This window comes from Brachyistius frenatus, unplaced genomic scaffold (assembly GCF_029030835.1).
Source record: "Brachyistius frenatus isolate BFR_SWC_R1_liver_20210118 unplaced genomic scaffold, ASM2903083v1 Contig_414, whole genome shotgun sequence".
Classification (NCBI taxonomy): domain Eukaryota; kingdom Metazoa; phylum Chordata; class Actinopteri; family Embiotocidae; genus Brachyistius; species Brachyistius frenatus.
Window position 1 is genome coordinate 167501 of NW_027211013.1, and position 24358 is coordinate 191858.

At 45.7% G+C, this 24358-nt stretch overlaps 1 protein-coding gene across 2 annotated transcripts; it reads left to right on the forward strand.

The window, feature by feature from the left end:
* Positions 1–3551: 3551 nt before the first annotated feature.
* On the forward strand, positions 3552–19041 carry stk35 (serine/threonine kinase 35). 2 transcript variants are annotated; one of them, XM_069725199.1, is made up of 3 exons: positions 3552–4171; positions 5931–6749; positions 16934–19041. In XM_069725199.1, exons 1-2 carry the CDS (start codon positions 3622–3624, stop codon positions 6671–6673), a joined length of 1293 nt encoding a protein of 430 aa, XP_069581300.1. In that variant the 5' UTR covers positions 3552–3621; the 3' UTR covers positions 6674–6749; positions 16934–19041. The 2 variants fall into 2 exon arrangements, with proteins under 2 accessions (XP_069581300.1, XP_069581301.1); XM_069725200.1 differs by lacking the exon at positions 16934–19041 and adding an exon at positions 7109–7489.
* Positions 19042–24358: the final 5317 nt, after the last annotated feature.

Sequence of the window (24358 nt, forward strand, 5' to 3'; positions counted from 1 at the left end):
TATTTGGTCTTAAACATCTTAATAACTTATTATCCAACCACATAGTTACTCTGGATGACATCGTCTTGTCATGTTTGATGAGGATTTGTCCTTCAGTTACTGAGATAATGAACTACAAAAAATAAAAACAGACACCTGATCCACTTTAATTACCGACATGTTATGATACAATTTTAACCTTTTAACCTTGTGACTGCTGTCATGGCAGAAACGCTGGTGGTACTGTGGTGATAAAATGATGTGATCTTCAGATGCCGACAGCAGTGACGTGTTGAAACCTGTTTCCCAGCAGTTCATTGACACTAACCTGACACCTGCAAAGTCTCATGTTGGCCTGCCATCATGCTGAGTCATGGACAGCTGATATAACCTGCTACACGCCTACTTTATGACTAAGCATGCATGTGTATTGTTGGTTTTTTTTGTCCTACAGAGAGCTCTGAACCTCATTACCTCTTCCAGCAGGTCACTTCAGGACAGAGAGATAAAGTCAGTGTGCAGTGAACTGTAAAGTGTTGTGTCCTCCGTTAGATTCCTGCTGATTGCAGTGCAGCACTCTAAGCCACAGTTAATTCTCCTTTTGACCAGAGATACAAAGCTTTACTGGCCACTGAGCTGTGACAATGGAGGGTCTGCTCTGTGAGTCCAGCCAGCCTGGTATGCAGGGCCATGAATGCAACACGGTGTGGCTTAACACAAAAGCAGGGTTTGTTATTATCTGACAGTATTCGGTTTAATGCTGCTGGGAATAACAAGACTCTCCGATCTACTCAGTTCTGATGGCTTCAGGCCTTCAGGAGAGTGAAGAGGAGTCCGCACAGTCCAGAGGCCACGGACACTTTAACAGGCAGCACACATTGTCATGGATACACCTGTGTCTACATGTGTCTGCTTGTTTTCTACTGCCCAGAAGAAAAAGGAATTTTTTTACATTGGCTTCCCAACTCAGAAGTCCTCCATGTTTTTAGTTTTTGTTTTATTTTAAAAATGAAACGCCCGTCCACTACAGCAAAACGTGAGAATTTGTTTTCCTGTAGTGGATGAAAATTAAACCTATTGCATGTTTTGAGTCATATGATTTACAGAAAAATAAAACTTTTTGCAAAAACGTGGTTGGGGTTGGGACCGAAGAGGTCTGTGACTAACGCCACCATAACACCCCTTCCACCTCCCAACACTGCCAGAAAAACTGTACTTGGTTGTGGGACCTTGGTCACATGATCCCGCATCACATGAGATTCACGTGTGTAAGTTTCACGCTAACAAAACATGTAACTTTCACGCCTAGACAACCCAAAGCGTGGCTGTCTCACGTTTTGCGGTAGTGGACCAGCGTGTCTATTTCATGTTTTCCTGTCGTGGACCTGTGTGTCTATTTCACGTTTTGCGGTAGTGGACCGACGTGTCTATTTCATGTTTGCTGTAGTAGACCGACGTGTCTATTCACGTTTTGTTGTGGTGGACCGGCGTGTCTATTTCACGTTTTGTTGTGGTGGACCGGCGTGTCTATTTCACGTTTTGCTGTGGTGGACCGACGTGTCTATTTCACGTTTTGTTGTGGTGGACCGGCGTGTCTATTTCACGTTTTGTTGTGGTGGACCGGCGTGTCTATTTCACGTTTTGCTGTAGTAGACCGACGTGTCTATTCACGTTTTGTTGTGGTGGACCGGCGTGTCTATTTCACGTTTTGTTGTGGTGGACCGGCGTGTCTATTTCACGTTTTGCTGTGGTGGACCGACGTGTCTATTTCACGTTTTGCTGTGGTGGACCGATGTGTCTATTTCACGTTTTGCTGTGGTGGACCGACGTGTCTATTTCACGTTTTGCTGTGATGGACCGACGTGTTTATTTCACGTTTTGCTGTGGTGGACCGACGTGTCTATTTCACGTTTCGCTGTGGTGGACCGACGTGTCTATTTCACGTTTTGGTGTGGTGGACCAACGTGTTTATTTCACGTTTTGCTGTGGTGGACCGATGTGTCTATTTCACGTTTTGCTGTGGTGGACCGACGTGTCTATTTCACGTTTTGCTGTGATGGACCGACGTGTTTATTTCACGTTTTGCTGTGGTGGACCGACGTGTCTATTTCACGTTTTGCTGTGGTGGACCGACGTGTCTATTTCACGTTTTGGTGTGGTGGACCGACGTGTTTATTTCACGTTTTGGTGTGGTGGACCGACGTGTTTATTTCACGTTTTGGTGTGGTGGACCGACGTGTTTATTTCACGTTTTGGTGTGGTGGACCGACGTGTCTATTTCACGTTTTGGTGTGGTGGACCGACGTGTCTATTTCACGTTTTGCTGTGGTGGACCGACGTGTCTATTTCACGTTTTGCTGTGGTGGACCGACGTGTCTATTTCACGTTTTGCTGTGGTGGACCGACGTGTCTATTTCACGTTTTGCTGTGGTGGACCGACGTGTCTATTTCACGTTTTGCTGTGGTGGACCGACGTGTCTATTTCCTGAAAACAGGAATATTAAACACAGGCCAGTCTTTAAAGTAAATACATAAATATAGGCTACTAACAAAATATGAGTGTCAGCATAAAATGATGCATTAGAATACAGATTTTGCACATGCAAAATTAAATTTGCGTTTGTCGTAGGGCAACAGTTGAAACAGGTGGTGCGGGGGATGTGTGGAGTCCGGGATGTGTGGAGTCCTCGATGATGCTGCTGAGGAAGCAGGAAGTGGCGGTGTTGTGGAGGGAGGCCAGTGAGCAGCGAGGACCTCCTGCTGGTTACCTGCTCTCTGCAGGACTTTCTTCGTCCGTACCATTGTACCACACTGAGATGCAGTGGTTGCACGGCAGTAGGCCGCCAGCAGCATTTGGAAGTCGATATCTGCTCCAGTGTGTTTAGGGTGGAGGTGGTCTGAGGGTATATAACACCAGACTGTCACCATGGAGACCGGGATTGGATGTCTGCCAGACAGTGACATGAAATCTTTTCCTCACCAAGTAACTTTGGTGCCCGACCCAACCACGTGTTCAGTGATCCTGAAGGCAACCTTCCTGTCCTCCACAGTAGTCTCCGTCCTGAAACACCCGGCTGTCTGTCCACGGCCTCTGTGACGCACGTGTAACACTGGGGCTCTGTAAATGCCTGAGCGCACGTGTAAAGTCCACGCTGCCGCGGACCGGCTCGGCGCGGATGGAGAACACAGTTCAGCCCGTCCGCTCAGAAGGAGCACCTTTAACCGTCCGCACCGTGACACCGGTCACTTTTCAAAATAAAAACAAACGTAGCGTGCTCGCGATATTGTCCAACATCCGGGGACCTCCGCGAGCTGTTTTCTCTCTCGGCCAATCAGCGCGCGGCGGAGCAGCAGAAGAAGCCCCGCCCTCTGTTCCCTGGGAGAGCTGGAACATTTTGTTTGTGAGATTAACGTGAAGGTACCGGCTCGTAGCGGCTCGGTACCGGCTCGGAGCGGCTCGTAGCGGCTCGGTACTGGCTCGGTACAGCGGGACGGGCGGCGGGCTCACGGTGAACCGAACACTTCCACCGAACCGACGACAGGCTGGCTCCGACCTCTCCCGACGACAGGCCCGCGGACGTCAGGCGTCAAACTTGACTCGTTCATAGGTCGAGTAATGAAAGAGAAACACGGCCTCCCTTCATGCTTACTTTCGACAAAAAAGAAGTTATGGATATTTGCGACGGGAGGAAGAGAAGGAAGGTAAGCGGCGGTGCGCGGGGCTGCAGGCGGACCGTGGCCGGGAAGATGAAGCGGGAGGCCGGCAAAGTCCTCCGCTCGCTCAGGGTGGAGAACAACAACCGCAACGAGCCCATGGAGGTGGAGGAGGACGACGAGGACTGCTTCTCCATCAACTTCCTCCGGAACGAGCAGCTGGAGCCCTCCCTGGTGGTGTCGCCCCGCTACAGCCTGCTGCGGGAGGTGGGCCGCGGCAGCTACGGGGTGGTGTACGAGGCGATAGCCCGGAAAACAGGGGCCCGGGTGGCCGTGAAGAGGCTCCAGTGCGACGCCCCGGAAAACGTGGAGCTGGCCCTGGCGGAGTTCTGGGCTCTGACGAGCCTGGAGAACCGGCACCAGAACGTGGTCCAGCTGGAGGAGTGCGTCCTGCAGAGGAACGGCCTGGCCCAGAAGATGAGCCACGGGAACAAGAAGTCCAACCAGTACCTGCGGCTGGTGGAGACCTCGCTGAAAGGTACTCGCTCTTTGTTCGTCTTAAAGAGCCCTTTAACCCGGAGGTGTCTCCAGAACCGGCCTTAGTGGACCTTTGCGAGCTGTCGTGATTTCACTTGAACTTCAGCAGCCCTGAGGAGCACTAGAGGCTCAGCCACGTCCTGTTTTCACAAACTAGACTTTAAAACGCTTCATTTCCTCCAATGAACGCATGCAAATACACAGATGATGCAGTTCGTGCGAGTTTATCTGGTTTATTAAAGCACACAGAGAAGAAGACCCGCAGCTGCAGGTTGCGGTCTCATCGTCGGTGTAGTTACCGACATCACGAACCGAAATCTGGCTCACATGGACGGCTTGACTCCTTCTGACCGAAACACGTGCAACGTGCGAATTAAACCCGAGATGGATTCACTACGAATGATTTATTCTGCGTGTCTCTGTGCGTGTGTGTGCGTGTGTGTGTCTCTGTGCGTGTGTGTGTCTCTGTGCGTGTGTGTGAGACGCCGCCATACGTCGTCCATAGGCGTCTCCGAGTACACCGTGTCTCCTCACCAGAGAACACGGTGTACTATTTGGCAGCATGTTTACACGCTGCTTTAAAATGACAAATTCACACATTAAACCACAATATTGTTGCGTAACAAGAAATATTATGACGTCACGCTGTGGCAGAAAGTGAAAGATTAACACGTTTTTGTGTGATTGTTGTGATCAGTCCAGTTTGACCTACTTTTCACTTCCTTTGTTATTGATCAGCAGGAGTAATAGATGAAGGTGGAAGCTGTTAATTATGACTTGATTCAACTGAAAAGTGTTGAGCTATCAGCGCGGTTTGATATCCGGAGCTTTAATCTAGTCAGGCTTTACTTGTTTTTCTTATTGTAGCTTGCTGGTTATGTAAGTGTCACCATTTGGGCTCCTGAAATGAAATATTCATCCTGAGCTGCTTCCTCTGCTTCCATCCAGTGATGACTCAGCATGTAGGATTTGAGTATAGCTGTGAAGGACTGGTTTGTAACCTATATGCCCTCTTTGCTTTATATCTTTACATCTTCTTAACCCTGTTTTTAACATGTCAGCAGCTCGGGGGAGGGTGTGTGTGAGGGGGGGGGGGTAGTGGACCCTCTGAAAGCCTGTTTGACATCAGAGGGAGGAATCAGGTGGTGGACTTTGTGAGAGTGGGCGTGGTCACACCAGGCTGTTAACAATGACACCAGGGCAAACAGCTTTACTGTGAAAGCCTTTGTAATTAGTGTGTTTATCTGCTCTTCATCTGAATAAATGGATCACAATTCAGTTTATTTAGATTTCTAAAGCATCAAATCAGAACGCAGTTTATCTGGAGGCGTACTTCCAGGACCTCCCTGGACCTTGTCCTCCCTGTGAGGGCCCCGGGGTCCTCAGGACAATCAGCTGGGAGCAACAACCTCCTGCTGCTTCTGAAGTAAACACATCAGTCTGTAAAGGTTTGAGGTTGAAACCTGGACCAGACTGATATTATCTGCTTTATGTCAAACCACCATGATGCTTCTCCTTCCTCCTAAAGTTGCTCTGCAACACGTTTCTACTCCTCAAACCTTCGGGGATATATTCTCTATCTAAGCTGGGCTGAAGTGGTTTCAGTACGTGACTTCACAGGAGTGAGATTAGATTGAAGGATGTAGTGAGTGTTTGATGGTTCTTCCACAGAGCTCCTCTGTGTTTTCAGGCTGAATAAAGAGACTAAATGTTCTCAGCTGTATTCTCACTAATCGTCCTCCTTCATCTGCCCGCTGCAGGCGAGCGCATCCTGGGTTACCCGGAGGAGCCGTGCTACCTGTGGTTCGTCATGGAGTTCTGTGAAGGCGGCGACCTCAACCAGTACATCCTGTCGCGCCGGCCGGACCCTCAGACCAACAGGAGCTTCATGCGCCAGCTGACGAGCGCTGTCGCCTTCCTGCACAAGAACAACATCGTCCACCGCGACCTGAAACCGGACAACATCCTCATCTCCCAGAAGTCCGGCGCTCCGGTTCTGAAAGTGGCTGACTTCGGCCTGAGTAAAGTCTGCGCTGCCCTGAGCTCCAAGAACGTTGAGGAGCGTCCTGCGGCCGGAGCCGGCAGCAAGGGCAGCAACCAGGACAACATGGTGAACATCAACAAGTTCTGGCTGTCGTCGGCGTGCGGCTCGGACTTCTACATGGCCCCCGAGGTGTGGGAGGGCCACTACACCGCCAAGGCCGACATCTTCGCCCTGGGCATCATCATCTGGGCCATGATCGAGCGCATCACCTTCATCGACGCCGAGTCCAAGCGCGAGCTGCTGGGCACCTACATCCGGCAGGGCTCGGAGATCGTTCCGGTCGGGGAGGCGCTGCTGGAGAACCCCAAGATGGTGCTGCACATCCCCCAGAAGGCCCGCAGCTCCATGTCTGAGGGCGTGAAGAAGCTCCTGCAGGACATGCTCGCCGTCAACCCTCAGGACCGACCGGACGCCTTCCAGCTGGAGTTGCGGATGGACCAAGTCACGTGTGCCGCGTGACCCCGCCCCCACGTCCCCGACACCCCTCCTTTATTCCACCCTAATCAATCAAAGAAGGGACCGCCTACTTTCCCAGGTGAGCTCCATTTCCTTTATTACTTCTCAATGTCACTCTTCAAAAACACAACACTTTAGTTTTCATGTTGAAGTCAAAGATCTTCTTTGTTCAAAAAAAGGTTTATTTCTCTCAAAGTTTGGTCACAAACTCAACAAAAGAAAGAGACTTTTCTCAGATAAACCGATTGTTCTCGAAGCCTTTCACCTGCCAGGTTGTCTTGGCAGAAGTGAAGCGCTCATTGACAGATTTTAACTGGAAATAATTTTAAATAAACTTTTTTGTGTGCATAAAAGCCTTTATGATGAGATCTTTTACATGAGGAACGGGAGTAAAAAGGAAAGTGTTGTGTTTGTATTTTTCTTTCGGTGTATTAATAGAAATATTGAACTGCTTTCGTGCAACAGAAGAAGCTGGAGTTTTTACGCCACTCGGCAGTTAACTCCTCCGTGACGTCCTGTCAGCGAGCTGGAGGGGCAGCGGGGGGAGGGGCAGCAGGTGGAGGTACTGCAGTGATTAGTGGGAGTTAACGGGACGCTCCAACAGGAACGCTGACCGCCGGTAACCCGCGGCTAGAAACCGCTAATCTTCCTTTCAGCTGACTCCACCCGCCTCGTCTGTCTGGGTCAGCGCCTGCAACGTCCCTCACTCCGTAACCAGCTACTGGTGAAGGCAGGTTATCACTTTAAAAAGGGTGTTTAATAAATTATCTTTAAAACCGACTGACATGAAGAAAGAGGCCTTTTTTTTTTAATCATGATTCTACAATCTACTTCTTTTCAGTTCTGATCTGGTTCTGATACCTGAAATCAGACATCTGCCGAAACAAATTCAGTACGATGATAGAAGTCTTTTTTTCTTGTATGTTGGTTTTATAATAATAATAATAATTATTAGTAGAAGTAAGTCCTGAAGAAATCAACATTTTTTCAAAGGCCTTAGACTTCATAGATAAAAAAAGAACCACAATTGTCAGTGTTCTGCTTTGCAAGACAACAACATAACAAAATCACTCCCTGAAATTAAAACCGTAGAGAAGAAAGTTAAAATAGATGAATGATATAAGTTGATAAAGCGTCACAGCTGCAATAAAAACAGTGAATAACACTGTTTTTATTGCAGCTGTGACGCTTTGGGAACAATAATTCTAGTTAAGTTCCACATCTGTTGCTGTTTGTGTCTTAAGTTATGTTTCAAGTTGAAGCTCCAGTGTTCAAAATGTTTTTAATAACTACTTTTAAAGCATCTGAACTACACTTCAGTTTTAGAGAGCACTGTTTGTTTGAGTGTCGTTGCTCTGCAGCCGTCAGTCTGACAGGAACATGCCATCAATCAGAAGTTCATATGTGAGCGTTCTGTTGGTCCTGCTGGTCCTGCTGGTTCTGCTGGTCCTGTTGGTCTTGTTGGTCCTGCTGGTTCTGCTGGTCCTGTTAGTTCTGCTGGTTCTGTTGGTCCTGCTGGTTCTGCTGGTTCTGTTGGTCCTGCTGGTCCTGCTGGTTCTGTTGTTCTGCTGGTCCTGCTGCAGCTGCAGATGTGTTTCAGTCCAGTGGTGTCCTGGTGTCTCAGTGATGGCTGTTAGCGGTTGTTTGGTTCATTTCTGTCTTTAAGATGCGGTCAGCGAGTAAAAGATCTCCTCCCTGATGTTTTCTGACATGTTTCTTTCTTAAAGGTTGATTTCAGTTCTTTTTCTGTATTTTTAGTCACAACTTGTTCATCCACATTCTATAAAACCACTTTATAAGCAGACCAAACTGAACATTGGAGGAGAGAAATGTGTCCGACTGCAGGTAACGGTGGTCGAGCTGAAGCAGGAGGTGAGAGGATGTAAACCCTGAAAGGTGTTACACCTATCCAGCTTTTAATATTTGACTGAGCTTTTGTTTCCTCCTCCTGGAGATGTCCTCAGTGCTGTCAGCAGAGCACCAGTGTTTTTAACACTGAAGGGAATAATCGTTGGAATAAATAACTTCACATGAAGGAAACTGCTCCTTCAATCCGACGGCCTCCGACGGGGCCCGGGCCACATGTTGGCCCCGGGCCTCTAAATAGTCCCTGAGCTGCTGCCAGAGCTTCCCGTGTCATCCTGGAGGAAACGGCATTAACGGGGTGAACGTGCGAGCTGGCCAGCGCCGACTCAGGACTCGGGACGGGTTCAGACCTGATGATGAAGTCTGTTCACGGTCTCCGTCACCGCAGGACGAACAGCAGATCACATCGACACCAAGCTGCAGGAACACCGACGGCGGAGGAGTTCCTCCTCAGGTGGAGTCGTAGCAGCGAAACTGAAGCTCACCAGGAGATTTAGTATTTTTCGTGCACCTTCAAAAAAGTTTAGTTCCCAAATTATATTTATTGGACAAAAAAATATATCAACAACCAGCCCAAGACAGGGAAATCTGATTTTAACCAATAAGCTGTAAAAAAAAAAACTTTATTGAATGACTGTTTACATCCATCAGCTGTCAATCATTCTCCAGCTCTTCATTTCTTAACTGTGATTTTATTCCGTTAACTTCACACATCAAAGGTCTCCTGTTGCTCTAACTTTATACTTTTGCATAATTTTGATGAATTTTGATGAGGATAATAAACAAGAAGCGATCAGGGTTGTGTAAATTGTTATTGCAAACACTCATTTAGGGTCATGAAGGAGGGTGGAGACAGCTGGTAGTTGTGTCGTTTCCTCTGGTAGTTGTGTCGTTTCCACTGGTAGTTGTGTCGTTTCCTCTGGTAGTTGTGTCGTTTCCTCTGGTAGTTGTGTCGTTTCCTCTGGTAGTTGTGTCGTTTCCTCTGGTAGTTGTGTCGTTTCCACTGGTAGTTGTGTCGTTTCCTCTGGTTGTTGTGTCGTTTCCTCTGGTTGTTGTGTCGTTTCCTCTGGTAGTTGTGTCGTTTCCACTGGTAGTTGTGTCGTTTCCACTGGTAGTTGTGTCGTTCCTCTGGTAGTTGTGTCGTTTCTGGTAGTTGTGTCGTTTCCTCTGGTAGTTGTGTCGTTTCCTCTGGTAGTTGTGTCGTTTCCTCTGGTAGTTGTGTCGTTTCCACTGGTAGTTGTGTCGTTTCCTCTGGTTGTTGTGTCGTTTCCACTGGTAGTTGTGTCGTTTCCTCTGGTTGTTGTGTCGTTTCCTCTGGTAGTTGTGTCGTTTCCTCTGGTTGTTGTGTCGTTTCCTCTGGTTGTTGTGTCGTTTCCTCTGGTTGTTGTGTCGTTTCCACTGGTTGTTGTGTCGTTTCCTCTGGTAGTTGTGTCGTTTCCACTGGTAGTTGTGTCATGTGGTAGTTGTGTCATGTTATATCTTGTTTTGTTCAGGACAGTCGAGGCTATCCAAGTCTTTCATCATTTATTTGAATAACACTTACGGCATATCTGCCATTATATCCAGGAAAGGAGTAATTTCGTCTCATGAGATTGTTGAGTTTTTACATGTATGTCACCATTAAATATAGTCAGTAGAGATGTCTTTTTTATAGTTGTGTAGAAGAGATTGTCTAGAATCTGGAAATATCTGAACCATGTTTGTGAGACACTATATGACTCAGCAGTTTGAAAAAATAAATGCTCAGGGCCCAAACAGGGACATGTGGTACGTGGTAATAACTCGGCTGTAGTGGAGGACCACTAATATGTTATTATTATGATGATTATTCTGATTTATTTCATACAACGTGGGATGTAATGTCTGCTCCATGTTGGAGGCAGCGCAGAGGTCAGCTGGGAGTTCACCGAGAAGATGAAAACTGTTTGTCGTACAGAGAAACGACGGTGATGATCAGAACGGGTCAGTTCTGATGATTATTTTCATATTCAGGAGGTTATGTTTAGAGGTGGTGGGATGTGATGAAGGTGCTTTAGGTTTTGTGTTGTTTTTTTGAGCATCCCGGTGGAAGGTCATGTGATTTGGAGGTCATGTGATCTGAAAGTCATGTGATGTGAAGGTTGTGATTTGGAGGTCATGTGACGTGAAGGTCATGTGATCTCGTGGTCATGTGATGTGAAGGTCGTGATTTGGAGGTCATGTGATCTGGCGGTCATGTGATCTGGTGGTCATGCGATTTGGAGGTCACGTGATTTGGAGGTCATGTGATCTGGCGGTCATGTGATCTGGTGGTCATGTGATCTCTACGACAGCGATAGTGGGATTAAATATGATGACTAGCTCAGCTGCTCACAGCTTCAGTCTGGTGATGAAGCTCCTGTTAGCGTCTGAAGGGTGGACCAATCAGAGAGCAGTATCAGTGGTTAAGTGTGTTTGTTCCGCCCCTCCTTCACTGTGATTGGACAGTTGGTGACAGTGTTGAGTGTAAAACGCTGAATGGTCAGCACCTCGTTAAGCAGCTGGAGTTTATTAAATAAATATAAATATTCTGTACTCGGAGAAAAAAGTCTTCGGTGGACATTGGTTAACTTCGGTTAACCAATCATGCTAATTGGTTCAAATAAACCCGAGGTTGACGCCCAGTAGGATGTGAGCAACAGCAAAGGACTCTGTATGGAGGGTGAACAGAGCATCTAATCACAGTGACCTGGGGTCCGTTCACCAGACGAGAAGTGAACCGCACCACCACTGTAAAACAAAAAATGCTGACTAATCGATCTGGGTCGTAATTCTGGTCACCTAATGTGTAAATAGATAAACTGCAGAATAAAGCTTTTGTAAAATGTAAGTTGTGTGTTTTGTACATGGATACAGGAGCACTGCTGACTCCTCCTCCTGTCACCTGTCAGTCATGTACATTTACAGATCTGATTCACATCTCTAAACTAAACACATCTCTTAGGGGGGGCTGTGGCTCAGTCGGTAGAGTGGGTTGAACTAATCAGAAGGTTGGTGGTTCAATCCCCAGCTCCTCCTGTCCACATGTCTAAGTGTCCTTGAGCAAGACACTGAACCCTAAGTTGCTCCTGATGGTGAACCATCGGCGTGTGAATGTTCTCCTGATGGTGAACCATCGGCGTGTGAATGTTCTCCTGATGGTGAACCATCGGCGTGTGAATGTTCTCCTGATGGTGAACCATCGGCGTGTGAATGTTCTCCTGATGGTGAACCATCGGCGTGTGAATGTTCTCCTGATGGTGAACCATCGGTGTGTGAATGTTCTCCTGATGGCAGCACCTTACATGGTGATCTGTCTCATTAGTGTGTGAATGGAAAAACATGTGAAAGTACTTTGAGACCAAAAGGTGATAAAACTATACAAGTACAGACTATTTACCATTTAAACCACAGCACAGATTTAGGGAAAGGAAATCCTAACTCCACCTGCTCTGTCTGAGGAGGGACACCCCTCCCCCAAAACAAACAGCCCCTCCCAGCAGGAAGCAACTTTTTCTGCAGCTCTCCAAGATGCTAATCGTCTCAGTTTGCTATCTGGAGCAGAAACTGCTCGTAGCCATCAACGTCTTGAGTTGATGCTCGCTGACCCGACCGGCCGTTTGTTTCAATTTCAACTCGGCTGACTTTCGTTGGACCGCCGGCTCCCCGTTAACCCTTCATTGTCCCGGCCCGTGGAGACCTCGCCCCGTGACGCAGCACCTTCCAGCTGTCAGTGCAGTGGGAGGGCGGCGCTCTGAAGATGCAGCTGCGTGTTTCGGCCGCTGCCTCCGATTGGCCTCGTTCGTGATGGGATGGCAGGTTACGCAACAGGCCTAAAGGCCGACGCTGGTTCAATGGGAAAACCTGTCATCTGTTGGAGGGAAGGATTAGAGGCTGTAAACACACGGGGGGTGGGGTGGGGGTTATTTATATCAGGAGCTGGTTAACTGCTGACGTCGGTGACCGGACTCAGACCAGCACCGAGGTCCAACACACAGAACCGGGTCGGAGGCCTCAGCTTGCTTCTGCTTTCACCTCCTTTGATCGTTGTGTCAGTAAAATCAGCATTTTACTGATTTTCCTTTTGTAAAATAAACATCCAGTCCCTCCAGGATTTCACAGAGTGTTTTTGTGATTGTTTTGATCAAAATCTTTTGAGTTTAAGGCAGATTTTCTACAAAATTTTGATGTAATTTGCAGAGTTTTTTTTGTAAAATTACGGGAATTTGACAAGAATTGCAAGTCGAGTGCTGCACATCACAAATATCTTACTTCTAATCTTTTTTTTTTACTTAATTATTGACCCATAAGTTACAAAAAGGTTCTATAAGCTGCGTATGTTTCCAGAACAGACCATCTGTGACTGGAATATAGAAACAAGGACTACATCAGCCTTTCAAAATAAGAGCTTTAGATGCTGTTTAATTCATGTTCATTCAACACTGAAACTAAGTTTAGTCTCTTCCAGCTGGAAGTGGAGAAAACTCATTTAACATGTTCCTCGTTCCATCAGAAGACCACATTTCCCACAAACCCCGGCACTTCCTGTTGTTGTGGTGGAGCAGCAATTTGTTTTGATGGAGAGGAGAGGGGGCGGAGCCTCATGATTGGAAATAAGCAGTTAGTTTTGGTGATAAAGTGAGATGACCTGTGGGTCGACTTCTCACGAGAACTATTCCATCCTTACTTATTATTCTATTTCCGCTCAACAGCAGTTGGCAAACAGCTTTTAGGTGCATTACCGCCACCTGCTGGTGGAAGTGATGCGTTATTACCAGGCGCCTTAAAAAAAAAGGGAAACTAAGATGATAGTTGCGTAAATTATGTGTTTTTATGATTTAATCTCTTTTCAATAATTTTAAAATGCCCCATGGATAGTTGGTAGTAACCTGAGTGGGGTTGTAATTTAATTGTTTTATGGTGAGTAATACTCTTCTATTTCACAAAAAATAGCATTATTGTGACATTAAATTCAGTTACACGAAAGAGGAAGAGAAGTCCCTCTGAAATGTTTTATTTATCACCATCACAGTTTCATGGTGATGGTATTTGTTGTGTTTGATGCCCCCCCCCCCCCCCCCCCCTCCTCCTCCCCCCTCCTGGTACAGGGCTTATGGAGGCTTTGGTCGGGAACATTTTGTCCTCTGTGCGTGCCAGCCGTGTGCCGCCTCTGTCTAAACCAGGCCACGGTGCTGTAAGCCTCGGCCCTCCCACGTGTCCTCCTCACTGTGGGAATCCTTTTTTTAAATGTATTTATTTATTTACTGACAGTGTGAACAATCTTCCTGCAAGCCGAGGGAGGTGCTTTCAGGGCGTTGTCCTCGCAGGAATGCCTCCACGCACCGTAATGATCCCGCTGCTGCCCCGGAGCAGGTTGGAGGTTCCTGCCTGCATGGGGCTCCTGTTGAAGCCGGTGGCGTCTCAGATGGTTCTGCTCTGCAGGAAATGAAGCGGTTGGGTCTGCAGGGAACGCTATGTTCTGAGAGGCTCGGTCAGCGGGGGGTCCGCGGAGCAGAGACCACCTTTATGAGCGGGTGTGATGAGCACATCGTCTTATGTAATCCGGCTGTTAAAGCAAGCAGCGAGTGACTGAGAGGCTTGTAAACAGTTCCTCCGGGCCCTCGGGCTTCTGCACCAGAACCGCAAGAACCAGTTCCTACGCAGACGATCCGGAGAAACACCTCCCTGATCTGTTTGTTCACCGCTTAACACGGTTCAGAAATATGACGCCATCTTTAATCTTTTTAATAATCTCCAGTTTGTGATCGTTTGTAATGGATCCAGCGAACCCCGTCACCCCTCGGTTCTGCAGAACAACACGGGTCCACATCTCTTTCACTCTGCTGTCCGTTCATGGCGGCCGTGTTGGATCTAATGTGTTGGAGGCTCCTCGCGGTCACGGCTCGCTGCAGGCGCCCAACCCGGTTCTGGTTCGGGGGACTCTCCACGTTATCGGTGGGATGTGTGTTGACGAATGGGTTCATTCTGATCTGTAAATAATAGATGAAAAGGGGCGGAGTCAGCAGCTGTTGCACGATTCAGTGTGGTTGGGACGAAACAGGAACAAAAGAGGTTAAAAGAGGGCATAAGTACCTAAGATGGAGACATGACCTCATTCACATCTTTATCTGCCGTCTCTGGAGATTTGAACGAAGCCGTCTGATTGGTCAGATTGGAGACATTGGACAATGGCGGAAGTGCTTTTTCACAGAAAATATCAGAAAATAAAGTTTGTCATATAAAACAGAGTTAAATAGTGATAAAGAGGAATTTAAAGAACTGTTGTACTTTGTTTGTTGTCCCCGTCTGCCCACCGATAGCTGTAACCTGACTGCACCACAGGCCTGTCAATCAAACAGACACGCCCCCAAAACCAGGTCTTCTTGAATCTTCTTTTCTAATGAATGAGGGATTATTTTCAGATGGACCTCCAGAAAACTAAGAAGAAGGAGTGACTTTAGCTAACAACACCGAGATAACTGATGGACACATTTTATTCACTTTGGATTTGATGAGAGAAGTTGAATGGGAGTCTATGGAGCCGGAGGCTTTTTGGAGCCGACCTCTAGTGGCACTCGCTGGTATTGCAGCTGAAGACACTTCTGCATCAGAACCGTTTTACAGACCTGAAGCTACGAACTCTTTTATATCCAGTCTGTGTTTTGTTAACAGGAGAGACTACAGTTAAAAAAGTAGAACAGTGAGTTGATCAGTGATGGTGGTGGTGGTGGTGGTGGTGGTGGTACTGTGCTGCCATGTGTGTCCTGTCCTTGTCTTTACATCCAGACAGTCCGAACAGTCACAGTTTGTGTTCTGAGGTCTGAATGTTGCCGTTCTTTGTTGCGTAACCCAGAAGTGGACCCCCTCGTTAAAAACCAGCAGAGACCGGTATCTGTGGGGGAGTGGAGGGGAGGGGGGAGGTCTGTGATTACCAGTCAGAGAGGGAGTGTTGGTTTTTACAAGCTCTCTGTGGTTTGAGGCACCAAAAGAAACATTCCATTTAACTGGTGTTCATGAAAACTGTTCAGTACATAGTGGAAGTTGAGATGTGATCCTGCAGCAGCACGGACAGAAAAACATCAGATAATGGTCAACTTTTAATGACCTTTAACAACCTGGGGTTCGTTTTCTGGAGGTCCATCTGAAAATAATCCCTCATTCATTAGAAAAGAAGATTCAAGAAGACCTGTTTTTGGGGGCGTGTCTGTTTAATTGACAGGTCTGTGGTGCAGTCAGGTCACTGATGGCGAGGATCAGATGTAATAATACATATAATAATAATGATTTGTCAAAGCTTTGTGCTCTTATTAAACCACCATCTGCTGCTGCGTGATGTAATTAAAGTTTAATGACATCATGCTGCACGTCGACAGAAATTATTCTCTGCCGTTCATTTAAAGCATTCGTGGGTCGTTAATGAGCGGCAGATGAAAACCATGGAAACTGCTGAAAGCTGCAGATTTAAAGCTGCGTCTGTTCTCGACACCGTCTATGTTCACCGTCACACGGCCGGCTCAGTGACATCAGCACTCGGTCTCCAACATGCGTGTTAAGCCGTGTGCTGCTGCCATGTTATGCAACCTGTGACCGGAGGAACTGTGGGAGCTGTCGCATGTCAGCCGGGCCTATTATTAGAGCGCAGGACCGGACCAATGCTCCAGCAGGAAGTACTGTCGGTACTGGGCTGCAGGTAGCAGAGACACAGCTGGTGGTTCTGTTCAGGCAGGTCCTGCTCCTCTGTGTTGGTTTCATCCAGCAGGTCTATGTGTTGAATGAACATGAATTAAACAGCATCTAAAGCTCTTATTTTGAAAGGCTGATGTAGTCCTTGTTTCTATATTCCAGTCACAGACGCTCTGTTCTGGAAACATACGCAGCTTCTAGGACCTTTTAGGACCTTTTATCTCCATGGTTCTCCAAGTTCAATAAATAAAAAGATGAGAACTACAATATGTGATGTGCAGCAGGATTATTATCACAGGAAGTGATTACAGATTTATTACTTTATCACATAGTGCTTTTTTCTAATTCCAACAATTTTACAGAAAAAAAACTCACTTAAAACTCCACAAATTACAAAGCAATTCAAAACAAAATCTGCTGCAAAATATATATTTTTTTAATCAAAACAACCACAAAATAACGGTGTGAAATCCTGGAGGGACTTCATGACACTTCACTCTTTAATAATGTCTGTCAATCAACTGTATTGCACATGAAAGAAAAAAAAGCATAAAAGAAATAAAATAATTAAAAAAAAAATAATAATAAAGAGCAGCGGGCAGGAAGTGACACGTGTCCTCTGATGGACTCAGCTGCTCCTCCACGTCTGATCAGGGAGGACATGATGAACCAGTGTTGTTCTTGTTGTCTTTGACCTTTGACCTTCTGTCTCTGCAGCTTGGTTTACGACGTGAACGTTGGAGTCCAGTGGAGGAAAAAAAAAAAAAAAGGACTCTGACAAACTGAACTGTGAAGAATCCACAATCATGATTAGAGGAAGACGACGACGATGATGATGGACAGGAGCAGCGTGCAGGTCGGTCCGGTCCGGTTTCAGTGCGTGAGTGTGCAGATGTTTCCTCTCCTGCAGCCTCAGCATCGACCTGCTCTTCCTCCGTGTCTGTACCGTACCGACTGTGACACACACGGGTCACCATGGCAACACAACGACACACACAAGCTCGTGCCTTAAAGACAGCTCACACCAAGTGCGATTGGATCCTAAAACCAGACGATGATGATGATGATGATGATGATGTGGGTGACAGGGAAACACACACACACACACACACACACACACACACACACACACACACACACACTCTCTGAAAGACAATCATATGCTGACACACGTGAAGAGAAGGTTTTACTCTCAGAACCAAATCTGTCCAGCAGGAAGTCCTCCGTCTGTCACCGGGCGCCACTTCCTGTTTGATCCAAAGAGTTCCTGTTGGACCGACCGCCTGTACGGAGCGTGTGTGTTGTGAACACGCGTGGACTCGTGAGCGTGTCCTGAATGTTTTTAATGGTGCGACACATTCAGATGTCTCTCCAACGTCCTGTGAGGCGTGCACGCCGCCTCCGCCAGAGTTTCCAGGCTTCTGATTGGTGGGAAACGAATCGTGTGTAACGGGCTCGTTTCCAGGAACACCAGAGCAGTGTCGGGCCGTCTGTGGCTGCAGCTTCCTTCCAGAACCATCCCAGCACTTCCTGTCTGTTCACTAGCGGTGTGCACAGAACATAGTGAGGGTTTCCATGGAGACAGAAATCACAGAGGAGCTCCTCCTGCTGAGCGTTCCTCTTCAGATCAGTCGTAGGTTGGTGGTCCTACCTCAGCATCATCTCTACCTTCTACAGTCTCTTTAGCAGCAGCATCTTCTCAGCTGTTCATAACGAGTGCGATAGACTTTTTTTTACCTCAGCCTCAACCTCTTTTATTTTGAAAAACCTCCCACCGATTCTGTCGTGCTGTTTTTGCGTAGCTTCGACTAACACCGAGCTTCTTCTCCTTTTATAGCGACATGTGCGGCGTCTTCTCTCCTGGCGGCTGTTCGTACCGATCGAACTCTTATTTTTCACGCTTTTACAGCAGCGATTAAAGCGTTTGTAGGCGACTGCAGGTCGAAGTCGAGATTCGGTTGAACTAAGTCGACACTAAACGGAACAAGTGTTGAAGAGGCACGAGTGGAAGCAAGCAGAGCGGATGTGTGCTTTCAGCTGTTACTGTTCAAATATGACAGCGTTTTAGTTTTTGTTTCTTTGCTAACATATAAAACCAGTTTTTAGGATGTTGAACCTTGCAGACGAGTTTCTTTCAGCATTAAACCCACAAGACGTGTTTGGTAGAAGAGGAGCTACCGGAGGACCTCGCTCGCTCTGCTGTCGCTGTCTCTCTTTAACTCTGCAGACTCCATAGATTCCACTTGAAAACACTTGACACTATGCAAGACGGTTCACTGCCTCACGAAACACTGAACACAGCCGACCGTTCAGCAACATCTCCAACTCCTTCTTTTAGTGCATATTTCCAGTGTGTACAGACATGTCTTTCAGATGTTGTGTAAAAATGTTTTTCTTATCGAAGCTGACAGGAGCCATTAGATGATCAGGTTTTTTTGCTGTAAATAAACGACAACTTTTCTTGGAATAAATGATCAAAAATACCACCGTCTGGATCACTGTGTGTCTGTATTAAAATATACAATGCTCCAAAAAATAAAGGGAACACTTGAACAACACAATGTCTCACCGGGGCGAAGCCAGCTGGTGTGAACACCACCAGCTCTGGTCCAGGCAAAGTCTGGGAGGGAGCCGGAGACACGGCAGCAGGCAGACAGACAGGCAGCAGGCAGACAGACAGGCAGGCTGAACACAGCGGGGACGTGGCTCCACTGGGGGAATCCCGAGGTCCTCCACAGTGAGCCGCAGCAGACTGGGTACTGGAGTGACCGGGTAGCACTGACTAGTAGCACTGACTAGTAGCACTGACTGGGAGCAGACAGACTGGTATGAATGGCAGTGACAACCTCTCACTCACAGAATGGACCGACAACTAATAACTGCAGAAACCGGGTTCATATAGTCCAGGGAGGTGATCAGTGAAATGAGCCACCTGCAGGTGGTGATCACTGAGAGTGGTAGCAGCTGCTCAGACCAGTGAGGGGTGTGGCCATGGGAGGTGACAGGAGGCGGGGAGAGGAGGACACAGAACACATGGGGACACAATAACAAACAGACAAGGGACTGACAGCACACATGAGGAGAGGTGATCGGGGACAAAAGAGAGGGAGACACACCAGGGACAGACAGTGATCCTGACAACACTTGTGAATTAAACACAGAACTATGCAGGTCTATTTGGGTCCTCATGTTTGTGGAAAAGATATTAAATAAAAAATAGCCTACTTTGAAATGAATATAACATAGCTGCAGCTTAATATCTTAAAAAGAGTAAACATAAAAAATAGGCCAGTTTGTACTGAAGTAAGACTAAAGTCCATTTCAGTGCGCTGTCATCCTCTTCTTTTTTCCCCTCAGCCACTTACAGGCATCAACCGTCGCGCCTGAACATAAAAACAACTACATCAGTTCAGGATCTAAGCTAAATATTTTTTTTCCAAAATACCAGCCTATTAAATTATAGTGTTCTCACCTGCTTAATGTGATTTTTGTTTCTGCAAAGTTTCTCTATATCAGGGCTGTAAGATGTGACTTTGAGCTTCACAGGACTGCAGGCTGTCATCGTGAGGTGGGAGCGATATTTGGATTTTACGTAGTTCATGTTGAGAAACCCTGCTGGCATAAGTACGTTGATCTGGAGATGGACAGGACTTCTTCATCTTCATACCAGTGTCAGTAATGGCATTCCATGTTTCAAACAAGTTTGTCGGGTTTGGGGAGGTTTTCAATATCACTCCATTTGAGCTCTCTAGCGAGGATGGCCTTCTGACGGGCGACATCTTCAAGATCAGCTGTCAGGCTTTTGAACTTGGACACCCAGAAGTTTTTAATCAGCTATTTCGGCCGGTTCAATTTCCAGATCGGGTCGACTTACTCCCGGGAACGCGGACACGTTCAGCTGGGATGGGTCGACGTCCAGGGCTGTGACGGGGAAGGATAATGTGCTTTTTTCCTCCCTGAACTCGCGGAATCTTTCCCCAAATGCAGTTTGCATTCTGATAATTGCATGTTGTAAATGACTCACAATTTATGTGATAATTGTTTTCTCTGAACTCTCTCAGGGAGGGAAAGTGAGAGAGCGTTCCTCTCTGCACATCTCTGGCAAACACAGTCATCTTGCGCTCAAACGTGCCTCCCTTTCCCTGGAGACATTTTTTTTGTTTGATGTCAAAGCCTCAGGGAGCCACAACACTGGCTGAAGAGCCGCATGCGGCTCCGGAGCCGCGGGTTGCCGACCCCCGGACTAAAGCAAATATACAGAATAAGCTGTAATGGACAACCTTAAATCCCAAAATGTTGGGAAACTGCAAAATGTCAATTTAATTTTTTTTTAATAATTCACAAATAATGTTAACTCATTTAATTGCAAACAGACCAAAGACAACATCAAATGTAAAAATTGTATGGCTTAATTAAAGCGATAAAAGAATATGTAAAGAATTAGAGGATTTCATCGTCTATGGTTCATAATATCATTAAAAGATTCAGAGAATCTGGAGAAATCTCTGAACACAAGGGACAAGGCTGGAAACCAATATTGGATGGTGGTGATCTTCGGGCCCTCAGGCAGCACTGCATTAAAAACACACTATTCTGGAGTGGAAATCACTGCATGGGCTCAGGAACACTTTTTAAAACCATCGTCTGTGAACACAGTTCATCGCTGCGTCCACAAATGATGTTAAAACTCTCCAAAGAAGAAACCAGATAGAAACATGATCCATGATTAACAACTGAACAACTAATTTAATGGTTTGAAACCGACAATGATAAAATACTCTTCTCAGAGCAGCTGTCAATCAGAGCTGTCAGAGAAAACTGGTTTACATGGAGGTCACCAGTGTCTCGACCCCTGAGGTCCAAGCAGGAGCTCCCAACATCTCGGACACACTCTGTTGGTAAATGACATCACTAGTGCAGGACGGCGTGTTCACAAGATATTTTTTCCTCCCCTGGGACGTTGTCATGGTTTCCAGTCTATTGGCTGATCTTTATTGATGATGATTATATGAAATTATTTGGACCAGATTTTTCGTGTACATTCATGGACATAAAGCTTCTTTGTCTTTGGACTGGTTGAGCGTTCAGTGGCCGTGTCGTAGTCTGCTGCTGGACTGTAGCTCTCATCTCAACACGGCTGAATGAACATCGCTTTGTTCGACAGCGTCTACGTCCAGTTGCTGTTTATTCAGGAACAGGCACCAAGTGGAAGAAGTTGTTTCCCACAGCTGTCTCTAATCCCCTGAATCCTCGCTGGATTAACACATAGGCTTTATTTTATAAGCCTAGAAACACCAGACAGGCTCCAGGCTTTAGTCAGCACCCGAACAACAACCTGTTCATGCATTTAGATGATGAAGATCCTTTCAGAAGATCACAGAGCAAAAAAAACCCTGATGAATCTGCTGTTTCTACACCACGACTGGACATTTCTGTTGGACCTGCAGTGACAGTCTCAAAATCCCACATTCAGAGTTTTATATGTCACAGACCGAAAAAACCAATCCCATCAACTGTGGGCTGGGACTTTCCATATAATCCAACTGTAGGCGAGAGGCAAGAATTTTGCATTTTTATAAATGCCCACATACTGAATTTGGGCCAAAAGAATTCCCAAAGCATCAGAGATTTTTATTTAATTGGAAAAAACATCGAAATAAGTTCAACCCTGTTTCCAAAAAAGTAGTGATGCCGTGCAAAATGTAAATAAAAACAATGCAATGATTTCTAAAACACATAAAGTCATATTTGATATAAAATAGACCAATGACATGTCAAATGTTGAAATTGAGAAATTTTATAGTTTTATGAAAAATAGGTTTTGAATCTGATGTCAGCAACACGTCTCCATAAAGTTGCAACAGGATCATGTTCACCACTGAGCTGCATCGCCTCTTCTTTTAACAACGCTCTCTAAACATTTGCTAACCGATCAGATTTACGTGAAGATTTACCATCTTTATGAAAGTGCAGCGCTAAATCAGTGTGATTGTCCTTCAAACCCGTCTGATGTGGTGAATCGGCCTTTCTTCTGTTTTTGTGTACTGTACTTGTCTTCTGTCTGGATCGTCTTTTTTCCCCTCAGACTTCAGGAAGAGAGTCAGCAGTTAATTGGCTCAGAGCGGAAAGAATAACAGAGAGCAGTGATCCTATTGGCTGAAGGAAAGTGGAATACCCCCCGCCAAAATAAGAGTATGGAAGTGTAAACAACTCCACAGGAGGCCCTGATCCGACTCAACGCCACTTCATGCAGCAGCATCTGATTAGTCTGCTGGATTAATGGGAATGTGGAGATTAATAATAGGGAGGGGGGGGGGGCAGTGATACTTCCCACAGACATACTCACACAATGCCTCAGATAGATAGATAGATAGATAGATAGATAGATAGATAGATAGATAGATAGATAGATAGATAGATAGATAGATAGATAGATAGATAGATAGATAGATAGATAGATAGATAGATAGATAGATAGATAGGTAGGTAGGTAGGTAGGTAGGTAGGTAGGTAGGTAGGTAGGTAGGTAGGTAGGTAGGTAGGTAGGTAGGTAGGTAGGTAGGTAGGTAGGTAGGTAGGTAGGTCGGTCGGTCGGTCGGTCGACCGACAGACAGACAGACAGACAGACAGACAGACAGACAGACAGACAGACAGACAGACAGACAGACAGACAGACAGACAGACAGACAGACAGACAGACAGACAGACAGATAGATAGATAGATAGATAGATAGATAGATAGATAGATAGATAGTTACTTTATTAATCCCACAAGGGGACATTTTTTCGCTACAGCAGCATTTAAAGGTACAGGAAAGCAATAACTCTTCTACATTAACACAAATTACAACAAATATCAATGAGGTTATTATTTAAAATGAATAATGAAATTGTTCACAGACATATTTTTGGGAATTCTGCTAATTGTTTATGATATATCAATAAAGAATATAGAAAACATCCTCACAAGAGTGGATTCCTTCGCTGCTGCATTTATGTCCTTGATGAAGACTGAAGTCTTTAAATATAAACCAACAGCAGCTCAAACGAACAATAATAATAATAATCCTCATGAGGATTTATTCCAGGCCTGTTAGCTGGGTGTGCCTAATAAACTGGTAACTGAGTGTATCTGTCATCTGAATCCCTCTGTTGGATCAACTTAAAGAAATATCAGCTCCTCACAATGTAAAATTTATTTTAACCAACGTTTGGTTCATATTTATCACACATTCATATGTTCATATGTATCACATGTTAAAATGTTTATATTTATCATATGTTCATTTGTATCATATCTTCTGTTGTTTTTTCATTTTTATATGAAATAATTTCATTCGAAGGATGTTTGTGATACACATATTCCATTCACAACTGCATGGTTGGAAGAAAAATACATAAATCAATCAAATAAAATACAACAGTAATATAAAAAAATAAACATAACATTAACATGTCATGAATGAAGTGAAAATGAAATGTGATCAGGCCCTCAAATATGTTTTATCAAAAGTCTTGAACTCATCAAACTTTATTATGTGTGCTGCTTATTATGAAAAACATTTCAGACGGAAGGATGTTTTTCATGTTGAAGTGCTCCATTAGTTTCTGTCCTCTCTGAGTCTCTGACGTGGAGACGGAGACACATCGTGACTTTGTGCTCAGTCTGAAGAAACATTAATAATGTGCTCTTTGATGTATTAGAGTGATAATTAATGGACCTAATGGCTTCTCATTCTCTGTTTGGGCATCAGATCTGAATAAAGAAGTATTGATCTGCTTAATATGTCTTCAAACAGAGTCGTGTTGTTTACTGGCAGATTCAAGGTGTCTGAACGGTCCTGATGAGTTAGTGAATTAAAAGAGAGAAACCAGGAAGTGACTAATGGAGAGAGACAATCTGATCATTTGGTTTGATGTCCTTCCATCTGTTATGTATCCTGGACACGGTCACGGGATGTTTACGTTATCATTGTCAGAAATGTGTCTTATAAAATATAGTATATGTGTTATAGAATATAGTCAGTGTGTTATAGAATATAGTCAGTGTGTTATAGCATATAGTCAGTGTGTTATAGAATATAGTCAGTGTGTTATAGAATATAGTCAGTGTGTTATAGAATATAGTGGGTGTGTTATAGA